Source organism: Dermacentor silvarum, chromosome 1, assembly GCF_013339745.2.
Source record: "Dermacentor silvarum isolate Dsil-2018 chromosome 1, BIME_Dsil_1.4, whole genome shotgun sequence".
Taxonomy (NCBI): Eukaryota; Metazoa; Arthropoda; class Arachnida; order Ixodida; family Ixodidae; genus Dermacentor; species Dermacentor silvarum.
The window spans coordinates 225,681,242-225,708,128 of record NC_051154.1 but is presented as its reverse complement, the minus strand read 5'-3'; the positions used below and the strand labels follow the sequence as shown (position 1 = coordinate 225,708,128).

At 46.4% G+C, this 26,887-nt stretch overlaps 1 protein-coding gene across 1 annotated transcript in view; it reads left to right on the top strand.

Annotated features, from left to right (window-relative positions):
* LOC119437479 (ribonuclease 3-like) overlaps positions 1-26,887 on the top strand; it is a 179,434-nt gene that overhangs the window by 95,216 nt on the left and 57,331 nt on the right. The window contains 4 exon segments of the mRNA XM_049660036.1: positions 6,714-6,726; positions 12,340-12,405; positions 15,297-15,404; positions 23,763-23,901. Coding sequence (XP_049515993.1) covers positions 6,714-6,726; positions 12,340-12,405; positions 15,297-15,404; positions 23,763-23,901 — 326 coding nt within the window.

Below are 26,887 nucleotides of genomic sequence, written 5' to 3'. Positions count from 1 at the left end.
AGAGCCATACTACTGTACTCAGGCGTCGGCATCTACACGCAGAGTCGTTCACCCTCACCACGACGTCCCCTGTCTCGCTCACCCCACTGTTCGCCGTTCTCCGTCCCCCATGTACCGGCGCTCTACGGGAAACTGACGGGTGCAGCTCCGAGGGGTGACGCTGCTAGATCGACCCGGACTGCAATACCTCTACTGACCTTACCGACAGATAGGAATTTACTTGATGTGTATGTGGATGGTGTCACTGTTACTGCTCTGCTTGATACCGGTGCGCACATCTCTGTGATGAGTGACCAGCTTCGTCGACGGCTCACTAAAGTCCTGACACCTGCGGCGTCCTGTGTTGTGCGAGTCGCTGATGTGAAGAACACTGGCCACAATAGGAATGTGTGCCGCTCGTGTGGGCGCGCTGGCCGCCAAACATCTGTATTATTTACTCTTATTCGAGAGTGTCCCCATGATTATTCTAGGCCTTGATTTTCTATCCGCTCACTCCGCACTTATCGACTGCTCCGCTGGACTTGTTCAACTCGATTTGCCTTGCCCTGACCCACCGAGGAAGTTCCCAGCAGACTGTGCTCGGCTGAGCACATTCGACTCCCCCCACAAGCCTGACCTGCGTCCTCCTCTCCCCCGCTCCACCTGTGCCTGACGGTGACTATATGTTTCTCCTCTCACGGACGTTCTCCTTGCCCATCACGTTGCTCTTCCGCACACCGTTGTCACTATCACCAACAACTCCACCAGCCTTCCTCTCGTAACTTCGGAATTGGGGACCACGTCCTCCCGCAAGGCATAGCCTTGGGTACGCTGTCCTCCTCCCAAGATTACCAGTTATCAGCCTTGACTGCTGATATTACGTCGTCTACCCTTGACTCTGCATCTTCTTTGCCGGCTGTCTATCCAGAGTTAACAAACATGATTGCTCCCGCTTCTGCCACACCACGCCGACCAGCTACGCCATCTGCTTGCCCGTCCAGCGACATTTTTGACCTGCATGGTCGCCCTTTAGGCCAGACCTCTCTGACGACACACCGTATTGACACTGGTGACGCACACCTATTCACAGGCGACCATACCGCATGTCTTTGCATGAACGACAAGTCATTCACACGGAGGTCGAAAAGATGCTCTCTCGAGGTATCGTCGAACCGTCATCCAGTCCTTGGGCGTCCCCTGTCGTTCTAGTTAAAAAGAAGGACGACACCTGGCGCTTCTGCGTGGATTACCGGCACCTTAACGAGATCACAAAGAAAGACGTTTATCCTCTACCACGCATTGATGACGCCCTCGACTGCCTCCACGGTGCGAAGTACTTTTCTTCCATTGACCTTCGTTCCGGCTACAGGCAGATTGCCGTCGACGACTTGGACCGCGATAAGACTGCCTTTATAATGCCTGACGACTTATACCAGTTCAAAGTCATGCCGTTCGGCTTATGTAATGCTCCAGCTACATTTGAACGCATGATGGACACACTCCTGCATGACCTGAAGTGGTCCATCTGTCTTTGCTACTTAGACGACGTCATCGTTTTTGCTCCTACATTTGCCTCGCACCTGGAGCGCCTCTCGCTCATCTTCCTGCTTTTCGCACTGCTGGCCTTTAAACTTAACTCATCTAAATGCCACTTCGGCCGCCGCCAAATTGCTATCCTCGGTCATCTTGTGACTCATCTGGTGTGCGCCCAGACCCGGACCAAAGTTAGTGCCGTACAGAATTTCCTGTCCCAACCTGTACTAAAGTGTCCGGAGCTTCATGGGTCTGTGCTCATAGTTCCGCCGCTTCGTGCAAAATTTTGCGGAAGTCGCCCGTCCTCTTACTGCTCTTCTGAAGGCAGACGTTTCATTTTCCTGGGGCCCTGCGCAGGCAACCGCCTTCTCGAAGCTTATCTCGCTCCTGACGTCTCCACCCATCCTGGCGCACTTCGACCCGTCTGCTCCTACAGAAGTCCGCACTGATGCCAGTGGTCATGGAATCGGTGCCATTTTATGCCAACATTAGCGAGGTCAGACCGTGTGATTGCATACGCCAGCCGTCTGCTTTCTCCCGCTGAGCGTAATTATTCCATCACTGAACGTGAGTGCCTTGCGCTTGTCTGGGCAGTGGCGAAATTTCGCCCTTATCTATATGGCGCCATTTAAGGTCACCACAGACCACCATGCACTCTGCTGGCTTTCGTCCCTGAAAGACCCTACCGGTCGCCTAGGGCGCTGGGCGCTTACAGGAATACTCGTACACAGTTGCCTACAAGTCCGGCCGTTTACAACAAGATGACTGCTTGTCCCGCCATCCAGTCGACCCTCCTGAGTTCCTGCGACCGATGCTTCTGTATTTTCACTATCTGCTTTTGGTGACCTCGCTACCGAACAGCGCCGAGATCCAACCATAGTGGTATCATGGACAAGCTCACATCTGGGTCAAGCGATCCCTCCTTCGCTTGTTCGTACTCCAGGACGGCATTCTACATCGGCGCGCATGCACCTAGTGGACCTGAGATGCTGCTTGTCATTCCCGGCATCTTCGTACCACTGTTCTGTCCCAGCTGCACGATGTACCAACTTCTGGTCACCTTGGGGAATCTCGTATACGACCGTGTCCGCCACTATTTCGCTTCGTGTGAGTTATGTCAGCGCCGGAAGAAGCCGTCTGCGCTCCCTGCTGGTCGACTCCAACCTCTTGACGTTCCTGCCGACCCCTTCTCTCGCGTGGTGTAGACTCCTGGGACCTTTCCCCACATCTACCTCCGGCAATAAGTGATTGCCGTCGCAACCGATTATACAACTCGGTTTTGCGATCACCAGAGCCCTCCCAACCTCCTGTGCAACAGACGTAGCCGACTTCCTGTTGCACGACATCATTCTTCACCACAGCGCTCCTGTCAACTTCTTACCGACTGGGTCGCTACTTCCTCTCTACAGTTGTGGACGACTTGCTCCGCTCCTGTTCTACCAAACACAAACTTACTACTGCATACCATCCGCAGACGACGGTCTAACTGAGCGGCTTAATCGAACAATAACGGAATGCTCTCCATGTATGTGTCTGATGACCATCGTGACTGGGATACTGCTCTCCCTTTTGTCACATTCGCGTACAATTCTCGCGCCACGACACTGCTGGTTACTCGCCATTTATTGTTGTACGGCCGCGATCCCGTATTGCCTTTTGACACATACTGCCTACCCCTCAAGAGCCCGTGTCTGAGTATGCCCGCTACGTCATTGCCCGAGCCGAAGAAGCACGCCAAGTTGCTCACCATCGCCTTTGTGCTTCCCAGATCAACAGAAAAGCATTTATGACAGTCGTCACCGTGACGCTGACTATGCTCCTGGGGATCTTGTCCTTCTACGGTCTCCGACCCGCGCGTCGGCCTCTCTGAAAACTAATGTCTCGCTACTCTGGTCCTTATCGGTTCCTTCGCCAGGTGACCGACGTGACCTACGAGATCTCTCCGGTCACACCTACTTGCTCCCTCCAGACTTCCCATGACTCGTTCATGTCAGCCGCCTGAAACGCTACCAGTCCTCTTCTACCTAGGAAGCACCGGGACGGCGCTCCCACGGGCGGACATATGTTACACGGCTCTGCACAATATTGCTACATGACGAGGAAGAGGAACACGAGCTAGGGGGCTGAAGAAGAGACGCTTCAGTGACTGACTGGTTGTGTCAATCATTGTCAATCGTGAAATATTGTAAATTATTTTCCCGTCTTGCTTCTTCCCTCCGTCACATATTTATCCGGTCTTGCACTATAAGCGGTTACGTTATAAGCGGTCTATACTGTACTAAGAAAAAAAAATGGTACGAAAATTATGAGATATACAAAATGTATTGCCGTCTATTAGGCACTATCTCCCAAAAAATCGAAATTTTTAATTGAACAGGTATTTCGCTACAAACATTTAACTCCAGCGTTACAGTTGGGCATGCCGTGCTGTGGCCGCCAATGTTCCGAGCTGGTTTGCGTCGTCGTCGATTTCAGACTCAAAGTCTGACGAAAAGTCAGCGTCCTGTGACTCGCTGCTGTTCGATGTATTGATAACATCAGCCGCATGGGCAGCGGAATCGCGTGCGACATTTCCGGAGCTGGACATTTTTAATTCTGCTGTGACGATTGCGAAACTTCAGAGCGCATTTAAAAATCACCGCTTGGCGGAAAAAAGTGAACTGCTTAGAAAACAAAAATATAGTTTCTCCTCTTTCACATCTGATGGTGCAGTGTGTTCGTGAGCAGCGCGGAAGGTCTCGAAAGCGGCTTTTGAAACCATCAATAGCAGGCAGCCATTTTTTCCGTCTCCTTTGAACGATCACGAAACTTTGGAGCACGTTTAAATATTACTGGCTCGCAGGAAAAAAAGCGAAGTGCTTAAAAAACTAAAATGTAGTTCTCCTTCACGTCGGATGGCGCATTATGTCTGTGAGCGGCACGGAAGGTCTCGAAAGCGGTGTTTTAAACCATTGATAGAGGGCTAACCATGCCCATTGGGCGTGGTACGGAAAGAGTTAATGTCAACTAGAATATCCAATATGCCCTTTGCTCTCTGATCCACACCGCTCTCTTCCTGTCTCTTAGCCTTGCATTTTCGTTCCATCGCACTTTGTGCAGTCCTTAACCTTTAAGACGCTGTGTACACAATTGTGTGCGCCAAGTAAGTGCTTCAACAGCAATAATTGATGAATGTAATGGTACTTAAAATGTTTCGCATACATCTTGAAACTGTTCCGATGGGAATCGTGTTGCAAGTTTGAATAACGGGTGCAAAATGTATTAGTAAAACAAGTGGCAAGGTAGATTGATGGGTGCTTTTAACAGCAGAGCTGTTTATGCCGAGCGTAATGTGTAGGCCGAAGCGAGCGCGCACCTGCATGGGCGGTGCATGCTCGCTTCGCCCTACACAGACACGGCTCTCGCCGAGCTCCTCCAGCTGCGCGCTACTGCGCATGCGCCGTGATGTCATCCTGGCACGTCTGCGCTTGCTGCCCGTACACTGTGCATAGCTTTCGCCCCACTTTTCCTACGACTTTGCCACCAGCTGCGCAGTGCTGTGCATGCCGCGAGTCAGACGTGACGTCACGGCCAACTGTGCATGCACTCCTTCGTTCCGTATAAAAGCCAGTGCGCGGCGGCGGCGTGCCAGATGTAGACATGGGGAGACCAAGGAAGGTTTGCACTGCCGAGGAAGAAGCCGCTTACCAAGAATCGCTGCGCACTGCTAAGCGAGACTGCCAGCGTCGAAGCCGACTGGACTGTGTGATTACTGTTGCGGTGCGACTTGGCATCTGCCTTGCATTGCTTTGCATCACTATGTAAAACTTGGCATTAATTCGTATAACTTATCATCACTTTGTAAAAACATTGCATCACTTGGCATACTTCGTATAACTTAGCATCACTTCGTATAGCCAGCACCAGCTAGGAACCGATCAGCTCCACTTTGTTTTAGCCTTGCGCCTCTAGTGCAAGCTACACCGAATTTTATTCAAGCCTGCTAGACATGAAATAGTTGATGTTCTCATATGTAATGTTCTTCTAGCGAGTTTTCGCATGGAGTCCATGTTCTGTAAACTTGAAAAAACTCAATAAGAATAAACAAAAATTCTTGATCTATTCTGCAGCTGTATGCTTTTATGGTTCTGAATATGCAGAAATGCAGTGAATGTAAGTTTCCAGTCAACAGAATTCATCAGCATCTGAAGGGTTGACTTGTTCTCGAGCTTCTTTGTAACCTCCAAGTTTCTGCTCCATATGTAGCATCGGTAGAGAATGCAATGATTGTACACTTTTCTTTTCAATGACAGTGGTAAGCTCCCAGTCAGGATTTGGCAATGCCTGCCGTATGCACTCCAACCCATTTTTATTCTTTAAATTTCCTTCTCATGATCAGGGTCCCGTGAGTAATTGACCTAGAAACATACTCCTGTAGACTCTAGAGGCTGACTGGCGATCCTGAATCCTTGTTTCCTTGCCAGGCGTTGAACAATATTTTTGTCTTCTGCGTAATAATATTTAACCCCACTCTTACACTTTCTGTAAGGTCCTCAATCATTCGTTGTAATTCGTCCCCAATGTGCTGAACAGGACAATGTCATCTGCAAACCGAAGGTTTCTGAGATACTCGCCGTTGATCGTTACTCCTAAGCCTTCCCCGTTTAATTGACATAGGTGGAGGCAAACGCGCATCGGGAATAGCGAACTTCACTAATGGGGTGGAAGTGTGCCATAATATTTTTTTGGAGGGATTGACAGCTGGAACCCACGTTTAACACAAAGTGGATGCCGGTGTCTGGAAAGTATACTTTCTTCAGATGGAGAGATGAGGAACGCAACAACAGGAGAGCGTGGAGGTCTCATTCTTGTAAATCTGCAAGCCGCTGGAGCGTGAAGTTAAGAGTTGCAGAGTTTGCAGATGCGGCTGAAGGTGTCACAGCAGCAATGTCTGTGCCTTTTATGTGCTGATATTAGTTGTGAACTCAGGCAAGAATGCCAGATGACAATTTCAAGGACTGTAAGTAGTGCAGGCAGATGTGAAGGCTGTAGTTAGAGGCTTTTGATCAGTGAAAATAATGTACTGTCATCCCTTGAGGAAACATCAAAAATGCTTCACAGTTAGGTAAGTAGCATGTAGTATGCATTCGAATGCACTGTATCGTGCTGCTCATGTTAGTTTTCTGGAGAAAGAAAGCAAGCATTGGCCAGTGGCCATTGAGGAACTGCAGAAGGGTACCACTGATGGCGGATCCTCCTACACTAAACCCTATTAACTTGAAGCTGCAAAAAGCATGAAAAAATTTTTAATAAGTGATGTTTTGAGAAAAGTGAGTGAAATTGGAAAGTAGCGTACTGGCCACGCATTAACCACATGGAGCCTTTCCAAAGTAATGCCAATGAAATTCTCGGTCGATCACTTTCACATGCATCGGCACTAAGCACGTCGAATGGCACTGTGCCTAGCACTGTGCCAAGACAGCATTCTGGCACTCAGTCAGATGATTGATCCTAAGGCTATGAAGTCAGCCATCCGATCAGTTCATAACGAGTTCCAGTCATGCAAAAGTTGATGCTGCTAATTTCTATAGACTGCTCCAAAATCAAATTTGTCTGCTCCAATCTGCCCAGGAATTAAATTTTATCTGCTCCATAATTGCTTCAAAATTACTTTTGGCATTCCCATCCCTGTTTTATGTGCTTGAATACTGAGAGTTATTTTCAATATTAGATTTTGCTGCCGCGACAGGACCCAAAATGCAGTTTGGGACTTTAGTGTGTCTGATTATCGGAACTTTAGTGTGTTGGTGATAACTAGAAAGTGGAACAGAGTAAAACAAGAGATTTTCGTGCCCTCTGAAGTCAATCTATGGCTATGTAAGATACTTAAAGAATAACACTGGAGGAGTTCATTCAAAATGAAGGGTAGTGTAAAAAATTTCTTCTGCAAATGAGCTGCTCCAAATTTCAAACTTGCAGCTCCGAAAATTTGGTCCCCACCCCCCCTCTCTTCCCCCCGATAAAGGGGCCCTCAGACACTTTTTCAAGTCACTGTTTTTCAGTTCAACGCTGTGTAGATTGCTTGCCCCCAACTCAAATTTAGAGGGGTCTTCTACCCTCTTTCTCTCACCCACTGATGTAACCCCTCGTTGCCAATGGTGAGAGCCCGACGAGCCTACATAGCGGAGGTTCACTATTCCATAGTTGCCTACATAAACTATGTTCACGAACTCCGGTTACTTGGTGTGCTGACGACGCTGTTACCATAGTAAAAAAATACCTTTGCACATTCTAGCACATTTCATGTGTGCCACTACTGGTCGAGCAACCTGGGACTGTCCAACGTCTCTTTCTTCAGTTCAGCACAGCGCCACGAACAAGAAAAAAGGTGCAAAACAACAATGCACTGAGGTGAGAAACCTGCGCCACCTGAACACACGTGTGCAAAACTAGGCAGTGAGGTGACAAGGCTGCTCACGAGTGTACACAGCGAGAGCAGAAGCTTTCGTGCTCAGGAGCCAGAGGTATGCCACCATACCAGGGGCAAAAGAACAGCCATACCGTGTATTGCGGTCATAGTGACCTTATTCTTCATCTTTCTTTTTTTTTTCCCCACTATTTCTGTTTGCGTTAATATCAAAAGTACAGCAATAAAAATAAAATAAAATCTTTATGTATCACATTTTTGCTTCAGTGCTATGGTTATCTGCAACTTTGTTTTTAACCAATCATGAAGGAGCGAGTGATGATGTGATGATGCTTCTGGTGAGCGCCACCGGGTGATGATGCAGTCAGCAGCGATGTAGTGATTTGTTTGCGTGATTAAAATGTTAAATATTTCGATACTGTTGCTTTGACCTGCGCTAAAAGCATCTCCAATTGTCAGTGTCGACAACTTCCAACAGAAAGACGGTGGCTTGGGAAGTGTTCGAGGGCCCCTTTAACCTGCTCCAGTTTCAACGAAAATTGCTCCAACCTCCCCTGTAATTGGTGAGCCCTCCTCTTCTCGGAACACACAGCCAGCTTTCGTCACGTTGATGCTTCATTCCTCGTAGTTCGACCAATTGACAGCTTTTACCCAAGTAAGGGCCCAGGGCCCGGAGACAGCACCTAAGTTTGTGGCTTCCCCACCACACGAAGTGCTGCCATGTTTGCCAAATATGACCTTACAGCATCTGCACACATTATACAGCAAAATCTCTTTACTACGAACCCCACAATAACGAACTTTCCAGAATAACATATTTTCAGAAAGTTGGTTTCTTATAGTTTCAATGTAAAAATATTCAGTACTACGAACTTCGGAATGCCGAACTTTTCAGAATAACGATCGTTTAACGCCTCACTATTACAAAAATATTTCAAAATCTGGGGATTCTTAATTTCATGTATCCAGTCACGGCAGCTGAAACAGGAGACAACTGGGCTCAGAAAGCGGACGCCGCGGCACATGTGTTCGGAAAACCTGAATGGCACCTGAAGGGGAAAAATAAAAGTACGCTGGCACGCAGCATCGGCGTTGGAAAGGGGCGGCTGCCTCTCAAAGGCCAATCGCCCGCGATAATCACTCCACGAGTTCCAAAAAAGACTCGAAATCAGCGCGACAATCACACGAATCGGTGACAGCGCCATGTTGCAAGAAAAACGGCTGTCACCCGCGCGTGCACACAGGTTCTTTTGTGCACGCCTTTTCCATACAAGCCAACCATACCAGGCAGATGATACGCCGGTGCGCGTTGCACTGGGTCCGTCTCTGGTTTAGAACGACGCCCTTGCGCTCTACAGCGGTGCAGTGTGCCCGAAGGCCTCGCGTGGACGGATACTCCAACAGCGTAGCTTAGTAGAGTAGCGGGACCAGTGTGGTGAGAAGGCGCGCATCGGGTTAGGCATCACCGCAAAATACTTTAGCTCTCGACTCGCGCTTTTTCGTTCCGAGTGTCAACTGAACAGTCAGGCAAACCGTTCTTTTTGAGAAGGTCCCGAAGTGGCCATTGTCACGCACAGGACTGTTCGCACACTAGCTGAGGCAGCAATGCATCAGGTTTTGCGAGCGCATGCTCCGCCCAGACCAGTGTCGCCTAGCAACGGAAGCGCGGCTCTTTGCCCTTCTTTTTGCGCACCTGTTCCGCGCTTCTTTCTGGGCCGTACTGGCTATGCTACGTGCACGGAAAATATAACCTCCGTACTTGTGGGGTTTCCACACGGTCACACTTTGTACTTTCCGGGCGGTGTCATTTACAAATAGTTCAGGGTCCACCTCGAACAAGGCAGTTGTGGTGTTCCCGGCAAGGAAATGTGAAAAACAAACAACAAAAAACATTGTGCTTTGGAGGCGACATGGAGCGTCCTTTTTGCCGGTAGTTTTCTCGGTGTCAGCGTCTTTTTGAGCACGTTACTGTTATTACACTGTTTCGGTGGTACGTGGGCTGGAATCCATGGCAAATAGCACAGCGCGGTCCGAGAGCCAACAGCGACGTCTTCATGGATAGCTCATATGGTGACAACTTATGAACTGATGGGTTAATGGGCTGAATGGTTAATTTTGGGGCTTTCACTATAACGACTTTTCAGAATAACGAAATCATTTACCGTGGTCCCCACTCGCCACGGTGGCTCAGTTAGCAAAGCGCTGCACTGCTGAGCACGAGGTCGCGAGATGGAACCCCGGCCGTGGCGGCCGCATTTCGATGGAGGCGAAATGCAAAATGCCCGTGTGCTTGCGTTGTAGTGCACGTTAAAGAACCCCTTGTGGTCAAAACTAAAACAGGGCCCTCCACTACGACGTGCCTCATAATCAGAACTGGTTTTGGCATGTAAAACCCCAGAAAGAAGAAGAACCGTGGTCCCCTTAAGTTCATTATATAGAGATTTCACTGTGCATGTTTATTTAAATTATGTTCAAAGTGGCAGAAATGGCTTGGGGCCTTTCTAGAGCATCGGATCCAGCCCACCTAGGTGAAAGTCAACGTCTTGAAGCATGTAAGAAAGAGTTTTGCCTCTCCACCAGGACTGGCCAACTGATCAGTAGGTTGCGTGTGTGTGAGTGTTCAGAAACCACTGGTACAGTGCCTGTTCACCTTCTTTCTTGACGCTGTGTCGCATCCTCTTCTGCCCCCTGCCCACGATTTTGTTTGATTTTCGAGCAGTTTCCATGGGGATGAATGATCATTCAGATGTTCGACCGTGAGAGTCTATAATTTTGCCCCAACTCACGCACCTTCTTACCTTTGTTGTGGCCTGCTATGCTGAATTTCCCCATTATCGCTGTGTGCTTGCTCTTCCTTTCCTGCTGCATCGTGCATGGAAGTGGAGGTGTCAGAGGTCCCTCCATCGTTGTGCAAGCTCTACAATTGTCAAACAAACCAGCAGAGTCAAGTACTGGTGGAAATTAGCGCACAGTGTAGCCATCTTGCGAAACCACAGTGGCTGTATGAGGCGCAGAAGTGCACTGGAAAGGGACAACGGGACTGCCAAGGTGCCAGGGAAACACGGAAGCATGCGTCTCGTGTAACTTTCTGTCCACGTGTGCAGGCGAGGCCATGAGATGGAGAATGCTTTACCTGGCTTGGTGTTTTGAGCTGTCGATTGATGCTTCAAGGGGTGAGGAGCGCACTGCACGTATGCATGTGCACATGATGCGTTGCCATCACACGGAACTTGCAACCCCATTTAATTTTTTTATTCCTGCTGCATCATACTTTTGAAAATTATGTAACTGGCAACTATGGCATGAAAGCATCGTAGTAAGCTGTTTATTTTACTATAAAACACATTATGAATTTTATGGTGCGGTGATTTTTTCATGTTATATCTGATATATTGTTAGAAGCAGTATTGTTGGACAATACTGCTTTGTAAGTGGACTTCAACTTACAGTCAACACAGCAAGATGCAGGCGCAGAATTGGCAATAAACAGGTCTTCCATCAATCTTTTATCCCAAGCATGCCAACCTAACATTTTATTTGTAGTACACGTTGCTGCAGGAACAGGCGTTTATTGATCCACTGTGGCTTTATTTTTCAGTTAGCTTTCTTGGTTGGATGGTGTAGAAAAATTATATAACAGAATGCTACTCCTATCCAGGGCATGGTGCTACAGTAGCCACCACATTTGCACTACTACTTTGACTATGTGTGGCTTTCCACTTAGTTTCTGCTGCTTGTCAGAAGTTCTTTAGGCCACTGCTAGCAGTAAGGCACATTTTCATGAAAATTGTAGGCTATTTCTGTTCACTACTGTATTTTTAAGGTTTTCATTTGAATCATTTTTTGACTATGCACTTTGGCCACAGCAGTCAATTGGTGAGAGGCTTCCATGAAGTTTAAGTGATGCAGCACCTCTATATGTTAAGTAGCCATTCAGGATTCATTTTGATGAGCCATATTCGCTGCAGGCTGTGCAATGTTCACAGCATTTTCACTTTTAGCATCCCATTGGGCTGGATTTTCTGTAAGCCATTGTATGATTTCATTGCTTGTATTGCTACCTTTGTTAAGCTTTCTGTTATTGTTTGATTTTTTATTGTGTACTTAACTAGAATTCACTCTTACCTTTATTAAAGCATGGGCCATTGCATTGATTGGAGGTGTAAGACCAGGGCTTGCACTAAGATTTATTAGTGTTCTATTACATGTAAAATGTCATTCTAATTAGACCAACAGGAGGGAGGCTTGCAGGTCACGTACTTGTGACTGTAAGGTTCAAAATTTTATACTTTTAGACTTGTATAGATATAACTTTTTCATTTTTACCTTGAATTACACATCTTGCCAGTCACGTATGTATTGCTTGCCTGAACATGCTATTTTCTTTCTTTCTTTTATATCCACACCAGCAACTTGAAGAGGACGGTACTGTGGTAGTAAGCAGCAAGGGCTTCTACCGGACAGGCATCATGTGTGATGTTGTACAGGTATTTACAGGCTCCCGGTTGTTTCTTTTTTTGCATGGTTTTATTTCATGCATTGATCATGTTATATACTAGTTGCTAATACAAATAGCTAATTGTATGAGTGTATGGAGTATCTTCATGTGTACTCATTGCTGTATTTAAGTTTAAAAGTAGGAAAAAATAAAGAACAGTGATGGAGTGATGCTTGATGAAATTCTTTCAGTAAACTATTATCTCTGCAAATTATGGTTTAGTTTTTGGTATATTATACAATATATTAGTTTTCAAGTAGTGTCTTGGAACTGTTTTGCTGACACTGGTTTTGTTTTGCATCTAAGGTTTCGACTCTGGACAAAATAGCTCTGGCCTTTTGTGTAGGCTTTCATAAGTGCTCATAAGAACTTCAAGTTTTCAACATTTTGCCATTTTGCCTGATCCGCCAATTAGTGAAGTTATTTGCCCGCTTGCAAAGGCGCAAAGTGCCAGTACTGAGCGTGTGACCCAGTGGCATTTAAGCAGAAACCAACCGTGAGCATTGCTTCTGTAAGCAATTGATTGCAACCACTGTGGAAGAACAGACAGGTGTCTGACTGGTGCCATCTGTCTGCAGAGCAAGTGACTAGTTCTTTGTTCGTGCTTCATCCCTTTGCCGGCAGGAGCGCTGCAGTGTTGGGGGGTCATCATTTCCTGTTGTCTGCTGCCCCAGCCCGTCGTGCGAAAAGTGTAATGCCTTGTAAATTGCACAAGTTAAAAGATTGAATCGTTATAATAGTGTAAATGTAGATGCTTGGTAGCTTTATAGCGATAAGGAACAATTGAAAAAAAAAATTGATCAGAGATAATACCCATAGGGATACTAGGGCTCCATAGAAAATGCAAGGGAAGCTTAGTAGAGGTAGGCCAATGTGAAATTTGGGGGTGGACCAACTTGAAATGTGGGGGTGGGTCAACCTAAATTTGGGGGTGGGCCAACTTGAAATTTGGAAGTGGGCCAAACTAAATTTGAGGCTATGCTTACACATACTAGACACTGCAGTGGAATTTCTTGCATACTTTAAACATTGTTTTGGTCACGAACAATCGTTATCACATAATTCTAGCTATCATGTACATCATTCAGACATTAATGTATATCCCTTTGAGAAATGTCTGTATAGTCGTGCATTTGTGTTTCTTGAATTTATGCCCTAGCGTGCCGTGTTAGCATTCAATAGACTAGGGGACACCACTCGGCGTAAATAAAATGTTTGAATTGAGTAACTTGCAATATAATCCAGATTAAAATAACGAATATTAAAAGTAACTTGCACGGTTGTAGCAATGTGCATGCTTGGCATGCATGCTAACCACAAACATAGCTGCAATTGGTAAGCTGTGGGTTTATGACTTATGTGCACAACTTGAGAAGCTTTGCACTTGCAATAGCCAGGTAGTTTTGCAATTGTATCAAAGTTGAGCACTAGTAAACACGCTGTCTCTACAGTGAACTTTCACGAGTTGCAAAGCACATTTACGTTTAGATAGTGCTACTAAGCTTAGATGTTTAAAAGGATATACCTAAGCTTGCTTCCCAAAGGCTTGCCAGAGGCTTAGACTGGCACACAGGCATATATGAGACAATTTAATAGTGATTCTGTTAAGCGCACGCGTGTTTGAGGAGCCCCACGCACTGAACCAGCTGCTGTGCTTCACCCCCCTATCATCCGCGCCATCTGCTGAGAGAGACCTAAACCACAACCGAAAAAGTCATCGGTGTGGCAGCCTAGTTCAGACACCTGTCTTTGTTCTTCCCCGTGGTTACAGCTATTACTGGGGTTGGTAGGACATGCAATGCGGTGCGTGGTATCAAGATGCTTAGCACAGTCATTCAGTTGGGGCTGCGGAATATATGTGATTCTTCTGAGGGGCTGTTGAACCAGTACGTCATGGTGCCCTGCCTGGCTTTGAAAATTTGTGCATGGCACACGCCACAGCAACAGGCAAAGTTTTTTGTTTTTGCTTCCTTTATGATCAGTATGAGAATGACATGCCTGCACAAGACATCCAACTTATGGAGACGTTTGACACTGCATGGAGTTCGATCTATTAGGTGTAGATACCATTTTAGTTAATAGATATAACCCTATGTTTTGCTCTGTATTCTCACTGCAGCTTAAGGCAAACATTGTCAGAAAGTGCTATTTTGGCCGCACTGTGTGAACACGCAGTAGCAACAGCAGTTACAAGGGCTGTTATAAACTATTTGAAGAGCACCGGACTAGACTCGAGACTTGAAACCACTGTGCTATGTGGTTATTGCATATACCATCCCTTCTTCCTGTCATCATCATCTTTCATCGCTCATTTATCTCCGCTTTCCTCCTTCCCCTGTGCAGGGTAGCAGGCTAGAGCATAATTAGCTCAGGCCACCCTCTTTGCCTTTCCTCTACTAAATTCTCTTCTCCTTTGCTTTCACTGCAACGTCACAATGTGCAAAAATTGTTCTATATAAGAGATAGTTTGATTTAATTAGGTCTGATATCATATTTGGCTGTATGTGCAAAACAATTAATTTGGACATTCATTTTTTTTAAATATCAACCATTTATTGAATTATTAGAATACCATTAACATGCCATTTTGGATTTTCAGATGGTGAGTTTTTTGTGTGAGTACAGCAGTGCTCTTGATTTTTTCATTGCAGTAATCTTTTCTGATAAGGGTTAATTAGCGCCACCCTTAGCATTAGCAGTTGATGCTACGTATATACACATTAGGAGGAAAAGCACGGAGAGCGTGCCTTTTGAAAGCACACTAGAGTGGGCTACTTATTGTAATGCAAATGCTGTGCTGCAGATAGAGTTATTAAAGCTGCCTTCATTTTATTTTTTTTTTCAGCAGCATAACAATAATTCATCCTGTTTCTCACACAGCATGCCCTGCTGCTTCCCGTGCTTGTGTGCCACCTTCGCTTCCACAAGTCTCTGGACTTTCTGGAAAGCATCATTGGGACTGAATTTAAGGACCGTTATCTTCTCCAGGTGGGCTATGCATAGCTGTCAACTCTCCCGAATTATCCGGGACCCTCCCGACGTTTAAACACATCTCCCGATTCTACGGACGCGACCTCAAGTCTCCCGGAAAGTAGCCGCCACAGCACAGAGTTTTTTTTTTGTTTTTTTAACGCCCTATCGCTATAATACTATTACGCTCTATAATATAACCATTCAGGAAAGCAGTGCAGGAGCAGTTAGTCACCAGCATGCACCTTGAATCGAAGTAGTGGCCACCGGCACCACCACGAATGAGAGCATCTGACGGGCGCTGCCATATTGGATTTTCCAGATTGGCTCATCCCAGACTGGTTCGCGCTTTTTTAGCAATCTGGCCGTTAAATGACAGTGGGTGCCTAGGCTTTAGTTGGCTTTGTCAGAACGTCGAGTGTAGTGTGGAACGCCGAACTACTCTTTGTGTTTTCCCAAGTTTAGTTGGAATGATCGATGGCGTTTTCAAGAGCCAAGAAGTACTTGCAAGTACTTCTGAGATCATACACGACTTAGTTTCCGTGCATTGTCACTTCGCGGAAAGGTGACAAGTATGGATTCAGTACCACGTGCACCTGTGATATGAGCACAAAAAGAAGAAGCAAATTGAAAGGGGGGGGGGGGGGGGTTAAAATTTGTTACCCTCTTTCCCCTGCGGGGCAGTCTCTCGAATTTTTATGTTGCTAGGTGAGCAGGTATTGCTATGTGATTTTGGGAAAAAAATAATTTTTTTTAATGTGCAGTAGGGAAGCTCATATTTTTAATAGATTGTTGAGTGAGATTTAGCTTTTCTTTAGTGTGAACACTCTATGCTCATAGTTCTCCATAAGTTTTCTTCAGAAATGGCCGATTGTGTTTTTAGAATGTCTCAGAGAAAGAGTGCAGCCGTTCACATTCCGCACACCATGCGACGGTGCCTCCCGCACATTTTCTCTTAATTTTCGCGCTCATAAAATGGGACTTTCCGACGCTTCCGGCAATTGGCCGGTGGCCGCACGCGCTAGCAAGTGGCTGAGAGTGTATTAGAGTGTACTAGAGTGTACTAGAATATGGTAGACTAGGCCAAGTGGCACGGTGCTCCCTAGTTGAGGCGCAGAACAACGAAAAGTATATATGCTGAGGTCGCTGCGAGCAAACTAGATATTAGGGAGGCGCGCAGCGCCAACATTAAGTTGGTTCTAGTAACGTTGCATGGCGCAGCTGGTGGGCATTTCTGTCCCCAGGACCGGTATAGCCTAAAACTATTCTAGTCTGTGTTTATGCTCATATGGGGCTAGGTCTCAGCCATTTTGATCTACCATGAAAGGCTTATGGCGGGTTTGGAATAAAAGGTCGCAGTTTTGCCCCATCAGGCAAAGCATCGATTGCGATAGCAAATTAGTAGACAGCTTTTCGAAGTAAGGATAGTAGTTTTATCGGCCCTATAAACTTGGAAACATTTGCTTATTAGCTTGATTAACAAGCATGGTGTCAACGCGCACAAGCAAACATGAATTCATCACACTTGGTGTCCGCGGATGGTCACTGTCAAAATGCTGGCGTGAGCAAGCGCCCTGATGTTGTTTTCCCTCCATGGCTCCCGTCTCCTGCAATCCGGCTTCCTCGCATAGCTAAGCGCCAGCGGCGGTCGGCGTAGATGTTACGAGAGATGGCGCGAGCGGCGCGCTGCCAACGCCACCTAACGGCGGGGTTACTTGGGCGCAAAAGGTCAAAGGCACTTCTTTTGGGTGGGGTCGGTGAGTGATGCGGACATTCTGCCCGTGCGCCGATCCACACTTTGCGATCCACGTGGCCTCGCGGCAAGGCGCTCATGCGTGGCAACTTGCCGCTCGCGGCATGATGTGCGTTTTTTGCCGCTAGCGTGGCCGTACCCTAAACCAGATTTCAGCTGCTCTGCGGTTATGTGCCAGTGACGACGAATAGAGTAACAATGAAGCTGAAATACAGACTTCCCACGGTCATCGCACACGGCAGCAAGTAGCTTCTTTTTAAAGCATTAGCATTTCTTGGCTCGTTGCTCAGTTTTGCGCCATAGGCGCTGTCCACACCAACAGAGGCGAGAGATGCACCAGAAGGTGCTGTCACTGATGGAAGTGCATGCGACACTGTGTACACTTCCACCAATCAGAGAGGGGTGTTCCGTGACATAATGCAGAGCTCGGTTGTCTGTAATACCTCCAGACGGTGTTGCCTTCTGCACATAATGGCCGGTGAAACCCACGAAGTGTGCTCGTAGTATCGTGGAAGTTTTGCATCCATGTCACGTTAACCAGATGATGTTCACATCATATCAGGAATGCCTGTGGCAGTGCCTAGCTCGGTGCGCTGCTGCACGCCAGGCTGTGCCAGTGTATGCTTAGAAAGCTGGAGAGCACTTAAGCATTGGAGAAGAGCGTAGTAGTTTAATGAGACTACTACAATAAAACATCCTCTACACTGAAATGTCATGGAGGAAGCAGGACCATCAGACCCCAAGCTATTAGGTGAGCTCAAGATTGGGAGCGAAAGTGCCTAGCCTGCGCCATAGCTAATTAGCTAATGCTTGCATAGCTAATTTACTTTACCCGCTCATAACAGTCCAGTGACTTTACTTTTTTAGAGCAAATACAAATTTATTTACTTTTTGCTCATGTGTGGGATGCACCCACGAAGTTCAGGATGAAATTTGTTGAAAAAAATGTGAGGCCCTTACATGAGAATATACAGTATTTGGACTTACTCTTGGCACCTCCAAACCAGTGTATAATGGTAACCAAAACCTTCAAAGCTTTAAGATGTTCCACTGGATTTTTCAAACGTGATCGCATATGTGCCATTACAAACATGGGTGTCCGTGAACAAAGTTGCTACCGCTGAACTTGTAACTTGTACTGTTGCTTTCCTTAGCAAGGCTTGAATTTAGATATAATAATCAACATGACACCAAACGATACCTTAGTCACCAACTGCTGACACAACAGCACTGGTTACGCCTGGCAACTTCTCGGTGTGGCTTTGACGAGATTTTTCTCTCAGCCAGTGTGGTGGCAGGCACCAAGCAGTCACAGGAAGATTGCCACTATAATCTGTTCATACTGACACTAGTCCTGATTAGCAATCGGGCCCAAAATCACATGCATGGGCCAGACTGGTGGCTGTAGAATAGTCAAGTGTTCGACGGGAACTCGTCTGGCGAGGAAGGAACATAACTTAAATAAAACATGCACTCTCCAATTAAAGATAAAATGTAATATTATATTTGATTTTTAATGCGTGAGTGCATGTTTTAAAGCTGTAGAAATGGCTTTCGGGTCCGCGGGCAACCATTTGGTGTCTGCTGCAGGCGTCTGCCACGTTCAGAGGAATGGCGGAAGCTCTCACATAGGCAGAAAGCACTGGGCTGAATTCGTCTTGCAGTTAATGTCGCATGCAACACCTGCCCTTCATGACTTCATGGTATCGCAACAACTTGCAATGTGCATAGGGCTGTGTAACCATCACAAAACATAGAGTTAATTTACTTCACTTAAACAGAATACTGAAGAAAGGTCTGTTAACAAAGATTCTGCATTGCTGCCATTTTAAAAACATTATAAAAAGTAATGAATATTCTTTTTTCATTGAAATTAATTTTTTGGATTTCCCAAGTACCTAGACGTTTGTCCAGCCCACTTGTGTCCAAAAAATATGTTGGTGACTGTCGGTGCTGTACTGAGAAGTCAGTACAATGGAATCTCGATGATGATATGATCGCGGCTAATACGAATTTCCGGATGATACGAATTTTTCTGTGGTCCCGACCGAGTCCCATTACTTTGCAACGTGCTAGAGAATGGTTGTTACAAATAGATTTTCGACCCACGTCGGTTGATACGAATAAACGCCGCCCCACCGACGGCCGCGAAAGAGAAGAGCGTGCAGTCACGTGCTTTCTCCCTTTCTCTTATGGTGCGGAGGCGCGGGCGTGGCGCCGGACAGTGCGGAGGCCGCGACTGGGCACGAAGAGTGCGAAGCGGTGGCGTTTTTGTTGCTTTTGTGCTTTTCCTTTTATGCTTTTCCCCACGCAGGCATGGGGAAGCGCGGCCGCCACAGCGAGTGAACGTTCGTGCGGTCTATCGCTTTAACGGAAACTGAGCGGTGTAAGCACAGCGCATACAAAGGTCAGAGCCGCGTGGAGATTGCTTTCAAGATACGGTTCGCGTGAACACCGACAGCTGGCACAGGCGCAAAGTACAAGAACGCATTTGTTGGCAGAGTAGAAGCCGCCCCCCTCCCTCCCTCCCTCCTTCCCTCCCTCCTTCCCTCCCTCCCGCGCTGCCCGCGGAAGCCGCATTATAATCGGTATTTCGTCTCATGCGGCTGCACTGTAAGTGGTATGCGTATACATGGAGTTCTATGGGAGAGTAAATGGGAGTCGGAAAAGGCCGAGTTGTAGCCATTTCTGGACTATAAATGGTTACGTTAGAAGTGGTCTATACTGTAAATGCTTTTTACATACGTGTGCCTGAGTGAGTTCACCTTTGACTCTTTAATTTAGCTAGTTTTAATTGTGTTTCGATGATACGAATTTCGGCTAATACGAATATTTTTCGGGACCCCGTGAGATTCTTATCGAGATTCCACTGTAATATGTGTTGCTTGGCTAGTCAGTTTATACTGAACAATTTCACACCATAAAGCCTGTTCCACTAAGCACAAAATGGAAACAAATAGGGAAGAGAACAAGGAGAACACTAATGCGACTGTTTATTCTGCTTAAAATGATTTCCAATGTGTAGAAACATGCACTGCGCAACATATAAAAAAAAAAAAGCTTCAAACGAGCATCGCTGTGCTTGCAACAGGCTCTTGAAAAAACCGTCTCTCTGAAGGAAAGAGTGCAGCTGACATGTCACTGATACATGACGTACCTCGCTTCTTAATATGAAAAGTCTCTAATAATTCACGTGCTGCTGTGTCCCTACTTCTACCCAGAATTTAAGCAGTATAAACAGTTGAAAGAGCACTCCCATTGTCCCTTTCCCATTTTATTTCTGTTTTATGCTAAGTGGCCATATGTTTTATGCTCTGAAATCATTCTGCACTGAGAAGTGCTCGGTGAAATTACCACATGAACATATCTGACGAAGAGAAGATTTTATCCTGTGTGCTTATACTACAGTTTCAACATGATCCCAGCATTGATGGCTTAGCAGTCTACAATTCTACACTGTTAAGTGGAGCAGTCTTTTAAAAAATACTTGCTGGGCAAAAAAACTGCCCATCTTTTTAATCATAGAAATAACAGTAGCCATAATTTGAGGGCATCTACCATCAAGGAAAACCTGTAATGTCCAGGAAACTTGTTAGTTCTGGAAAATTCAAGTACAATGTAGACCGCTTATAACGTAAGTCGCCGCAGTTGCGAATATCTGCACTATAAGCGGTACCGCACTATAACCAAAACAACGATTTTCAAGCCCTGCACGTATGCAAAACATGTAGACCAAGCATGTAGACATGCTTTGTACTATCGCGCGCACATCGAGATTACGTTTTCGCCAGTGAGCTGGCGAAAACATAATAACGATGTAGCCAGTGCTCTTCAAGCTCGACAGCTTTGCACCGAGTCAAAACAAAACAATTGTTTGCCGCAACCCCTGTGGAAAAATCCGTGACCGCTATCGACGCGATTATGAATGGCAACTTTGCGGTGCTGAAGGCACGCGTCTGACGCACGCACCGAGTCTGGACGAATTAACTACCATTCGCTGCAACAACTGGGGGGGGGAGAGGAGGAGGGAGCAGTCGAAACCGCTGTCGCTATCGATGCAATCATCGATGGTGACTACGCAGTTTTTTAGGCACGCGGCCGACGTGCGTACAGAGTAAAATCAAAACTACTGTTCGCCGCAACCACTGCGGAGAAAACCGCGGCCGCTATAGACGCGATCGTGGATGACGACTACGCAATTACGAAAGCCCGCGGCCAACGCGGTGTTATGCGTGGCGGTAAACACAAGACAATCATGCGAATCGGTAAAGCATCACGTCACAAGGGAAACGGCTGTCGTCTGCACGTGCACACAGGTTCTTTCACGCACGCCTTTTCCGTATGTATTCGGATATTCCAACAGTGCAGCTCAGTAGAGCAGCAGGACCAGTGAGGCGAGAAGGCGTGCATCGGGTCGGGCATCACCACCAAATACTTTCGCTCTCGACTCATGCTGTTTCATTCCGAGGCAAGGTAACAGTCTGTCAGCTGAACAGTCGGGCGAGCCGTTCGTTCTGAGAAGGTCCCAAAGTGGCAATTGTCGCGCGCAAGACCATTCGTTCGAACACTAGCTGAGGCAACGACGCATCAGGTTTTGCGAACGCATGCTCCGCCCAGACAAGTGTCGCCTAGCAACGGAGGCGCGTCTCTTCCTTCTTTCGCCCTTCTTTCTGCATGCCTCTTTCGCGCTTCTTTCTGCGGCCCTACTTGCCACACGGTCACACTTTGTACTTTCTGGGCGGTATCATTTATGCGTGCTTGCGCTTTAAAATAGTTCAGGTGTCCGCCTCGAGCAAGACAGTAGCGGTGTCCACGGCAAGGAATGTGAAAAACAAAAACAAGAAACATTGCGCTTTGGAGGCGACATGGAGCTTCCTTTTTGTCGGTGGTTTTCTCGGTGTCAGTGTCTGTTTTGAGCGTATCACTCTTATTACACGGTGCTTCGGTGGTGCGTGTGGCCGGAATCTATGGCTAATAGCAACAGCGTGGGTCGATAGCCAACAGCGACGTCTTTGTGGGTAGCTCATATGGTGACACCTTATGATCTGATGAGTAAATGGGCAGAATGGTTAATTTTGGGGCTTTCTCTATAACAACTTTTCAAAATAATGAACCATTTGCTGCAGTCCCCTGAAGTTCATTATATCGAAATTTCACTGTAGCATGCAACCAGATTCATCATGTTTATTTTGTTCATCACAACAACCAGACACACAGTTTAACTATGTGCCATAAAACAACCTGTCATAATAAGAAACACACCGCACTCATGACTGAAAAGCTCTAGTTCCTCATGCATTGCTGTCACACACCCCGTGAACGAGGCACCAACGCCAGGCCAAATTCCAAAGCCGACATATCAGCTTCCGAAAATAATCCCACGAAAGCAAGGACAATTAATAAGGGGCCCTCTCGTGAGCCAGCAAACGCTGGTAGTGGTCCAAGGACCGAGTCAGAGCCCAGAGTTGTCAAAACACAACAAAAAGTATTCTTCAAATAAGGCTGTTACTTGCACATATACACACTTCGGCTAGGTACATCGCAATGCAATTCAGATAAGTGTTAACAAAACTCTAAAACATGATTAACGACAAGCACTAAGAGCTCAACACGTACAGTACAGAATGAATAGGAACACAAAGTGTCCACTTGTATTCACCTGTGCTGGTCTTGAGGCGGACGACCTCGGCATAGCTCGATGCAAATCTCGAAGAAGGAACTTCTTCTGGAAATGCAGACGCTCGAGGAGGTCATCGGTTAGCTTGCCGGGGAATCTCCTTCTTCCGCAGACAGTCAGTCTTCAGTTGCATCTCAGGTCACGGGATCGAATCCCGGCCACAGCGGCCGCATTTCGATCGGGGCGAAATGGGAAAACACCCGTGTACTTAGATTCAGGTGCACGTTAAAGAACCCCAGGTGGTCTAAATTTCTGGAGTTCCCCACTATGGCGTGCCTCATAATCAGATAGTGGTTTTGGCACGTAAAACCCCATAATTAAATTTTTTTTTTAGTCGCATCTCATCATTGGCGCGGTCTGATCCCCCTACTGATTCCCACACGGCGCTTTTATCGCCTTCGCTGGCGTTTCTTGAGCTTTCTGACGGAGTCGTGCTTCCATAGCATGCACAAAGCCTGGGAATCTTCTACAATCTAGACATTTCTCACGTTTTCGACCGCGGCTCCGAAGGCTCTTCGAGAAGGGTGGCGACTCATCCGTTGGCGTACGCTCGGGCTGTCACATTCCTCTCTCTCTCTCTCTCTCTCTCGGCTCGTTGTGAGTCTGGGTCTGAGAGGGTGTTTCGGTGTGTGCCCTCCCTCTCTCCTCTTAACCTTCGCGTATCTTGTTGAAGCTTCTAGACTCCGTTGATCACGTTGGCTGTCTGTGGCATATGCGCTGTCTCCATCTGTCGAAGCTGCCGCTGGGCCGATGTGCTCTTTTGCTGGCTTGCATGACACGCAGCGTGCACTTTGATTTAGCGCTTTTTTGTGACTATTGCGAAGCATAAACTCTATAGTAAAATGATGATGTCTGCTCCATATCGGGGGAAAATCTTCATGTTTAACTATGCTGAGGCCATTTGCATTAAACTGTTTCTTTTTTTTCCTTCTGTTTTCTTTTCCAGCTGGCATTGACACACCCATCTTACCGGCAGAACTTTGGCACTAACCCAGACCATGCACGCAACTCGCTGAGCAACTGTGGCATCAGGCAGCCAGAATATGGGGATCGGCGCATACACTACCTCAACACACGAAAAAGAGGTACGTTTCACGAGCTTGAAGAGCGTCACTTGAACTTTCAGAGACAGTGACATTGAAATAGGCAAACCTACACCCACACAGTATGCAGAGAGTGCTTTGCTGTCTACAACATATGCAACCGTTTGTCTACTTTAAAAGGCCAAGAAGAAGGCCTTTTTATCTGTTTGCATGTGGGTTAAAGATATTGCAACTTTATTATTTTTTTTATTGCTTCATCCAGCATGCATTTCACAATTGGCTGTCAGAAGACCAGATTTAGATGGTGTGAAAATTGCCCTATAGGGGGTGTCAATTTCAAAGAATAGAAAAACTTATTGTGGCCAAACGAATTGGTGTTTTGAAACCAATCTACGCCTGGCAGTGTTTCTTAACTATTGATTATGCTACTAAGCTTTGGTCACACACACAGCTAATTAGGAACTACCCAATAAATCGGAATATAAGTTGATCTGGAATATAGGTCAACAACTTGCTGAGAGGTACAAAAAAAAATTATAAAAATATTCCACGTTGCATTAAACTGCAGAACAGGTTCAATCGATTTGCTCATTTATCATCGGTGATGAAAACTGTGCATGTGAGTTGTCTGATCTGTGTGACTTGTCTGAACCGGGTAAACAGCACGTTTGCCAGCTTCCTTTTTCTGCGGCGTGCTGAAGGTAGTAAAATACTTTGCCGAAGGTTCAGTGGTATGCACATTTGCGAACCTCAACCGACAGTTACAACAAATGAGGAAAAACTTTGCGAAGAGAAGCAAAATACGCAGGGTCACATTCACTTTGGCATAGGTGGCAACTGCCCACTGAACTTTCTCGTCCAACGACAGCGCCAGGTGAAAGCGCAGCGCTGGATATTTCAGGAAAGCCCCGTTTTAAACGCTCACGAGTGTATTACTAGTACACCTGCTTCCTCATGGGTGACACATTGAAAACCAGCATCATGACACTGCCACATTTAAAATGACAGCAAGCTCGTGCACACTATTTATAGATGAGGCCGCAGGTTTGAGCCGCAAGTGTAGGCAATGCATGGATGAAAAGCTCCAGAGAATATGGCCAACCAGAATGCAAAACCTTTTTTAATTTAATTTTTTTTTTTTCATTTCAAAGTGAAAAAGAAAATGTGATTTAACAATTCAGTTCAATACCCTCTGCAGAACACACTGAGGTGTCGAGAGTCCACAATGCGCCCAGCCATGCTTGTCGAGTGCTCATGCAGCTCATTGCTGATTGTGCTGTTGCACATAGTGCACACATGCAATCATTAATTGTGCATGCCTGCCAAGTCTCCCGGATTACCCGGGAGACTCCCGGATTTTGACCATTTCTTCCGGTTGTACGGTTGACAGGAAAATCTCCCGGAAATCGCACTTGTGTCCTGTTTCTATCCGCGTCCAGCGCTTTGTCAGGCCACATTGTGAAAAAGAATCCAAACCAATCCAATCCAGTTGGAAGTTCATCGTGTAAAACATTACGAGCACATCATAATTGGATTAGTAGCGAAAACCCTATACATGCGCTATTTCGTTCACCTCGGAGCCGCTGACGGGGTTGTTGGGTGCCCTAGTGGGCCTAGTCTCATTAAGCTAGCGAGCGAATGCCGCGTTCCGCAGCTAGCAACACTCGACTCTCCATTGTTCTCCTCGGCATCAGCCGCTCAGGCATTGCGTAGGCCTACGGTCAGTCATGACTTTAAAATCAAGGAGTGCTAGCGCAAAAAGCATCTTCGAGTATTTTTAATGTAGTGCTCAGCCGAAGTGACGCTGGGTATTTTGTTGATACCACAGAGCAATACAGAGTGCGAGCGGCAATTTAACATCGGGAAAAATACAAGGACACAGTGCCGCTCGTCCATGTGTCGCTCGTCTAAGACGCTAGGAAACGTCATCCTCATAAAATGTGAAAGAAATGGAATTTCTTACAATCAACCATTATCTGAAAAATTGTTGAACATCCGCCATGGTTGCTTAGTGGCTTTGGCATTGCGTTGCTAAGCACGAGTTCGTGGGATCAAACCTCGGCCGTTGCGGCCGCATTTTGTTGGCGGCGAAATGCAAGAACGACCGTGTGCCGTCCATTGGGTGCACGTTAAGAACCCCAGGTGGTCTAAATTAATCCGGAGTTCCCCACTACGGCGTACCTCATAATCAGATGGTGGTCGTAGGACGTAAGACCCGAGAATTTAATTAAATTTTAAAGAATTTTGGAAGGCTAAATTAGCAACAACGAAATGCTTGCAAAAGTGAGACTGTGATGTTCATGTGTTCATTTGTATATATGTAAATAAAATGGTAACGAAGTTCTGTCATTACTTGAAAATATAGACGTCGAGGGTTGGGGGGTTGCGTAACCGACTCCCTACCCCTCCCCCCCCCCCTCGATCGGAAGATCACCCGGGTTCAGTTCCTTCGAAGTTGGCAGGTATGCTTGTGACAAGACCACGATGGTGGTGTGAGATGGCAAGTTTTCTAATTTCACCATTAATGCTGATACAGCCTGTAAACAATGCGGGGCCAACAATTGGATAATGTTAGTAAAAATCTTTAAAATCCGTAGCTGGTACATAAGTTCCCTCCCACCATCCCGTTTCTTCTTTTGTTTTTCGCATGTGTAAACTGTGGATTGATGTGACTTTGCCTCTTGCTGAAGTTTATGGTGGCAAAGAGTGCTGCAACTTAAACACCTTTTCCTTTTTTTCCTACACATGTGTTATACAGCATTTCCCATGTGTTATGTGTTCAGGTTTACTTAGTGCAAGTGTTACCTATCAATAGCAGCAATTCCTGGTCAATCAACATCCCCAGAACTAACTAGGCAATAGCAGGGTTATAATTGGGTGAAAAATACATGGCACTTATGGGAGAGGGTTCTGCACTTTTCAAATCTTTGGACTTATACAATATTTCGAGATATATGAGTCCTGAGTTGACAGGAGTTAACTGTATTCAGTATCGTATTTCCCGTTCTATAAGTAATTGGCACCTTTG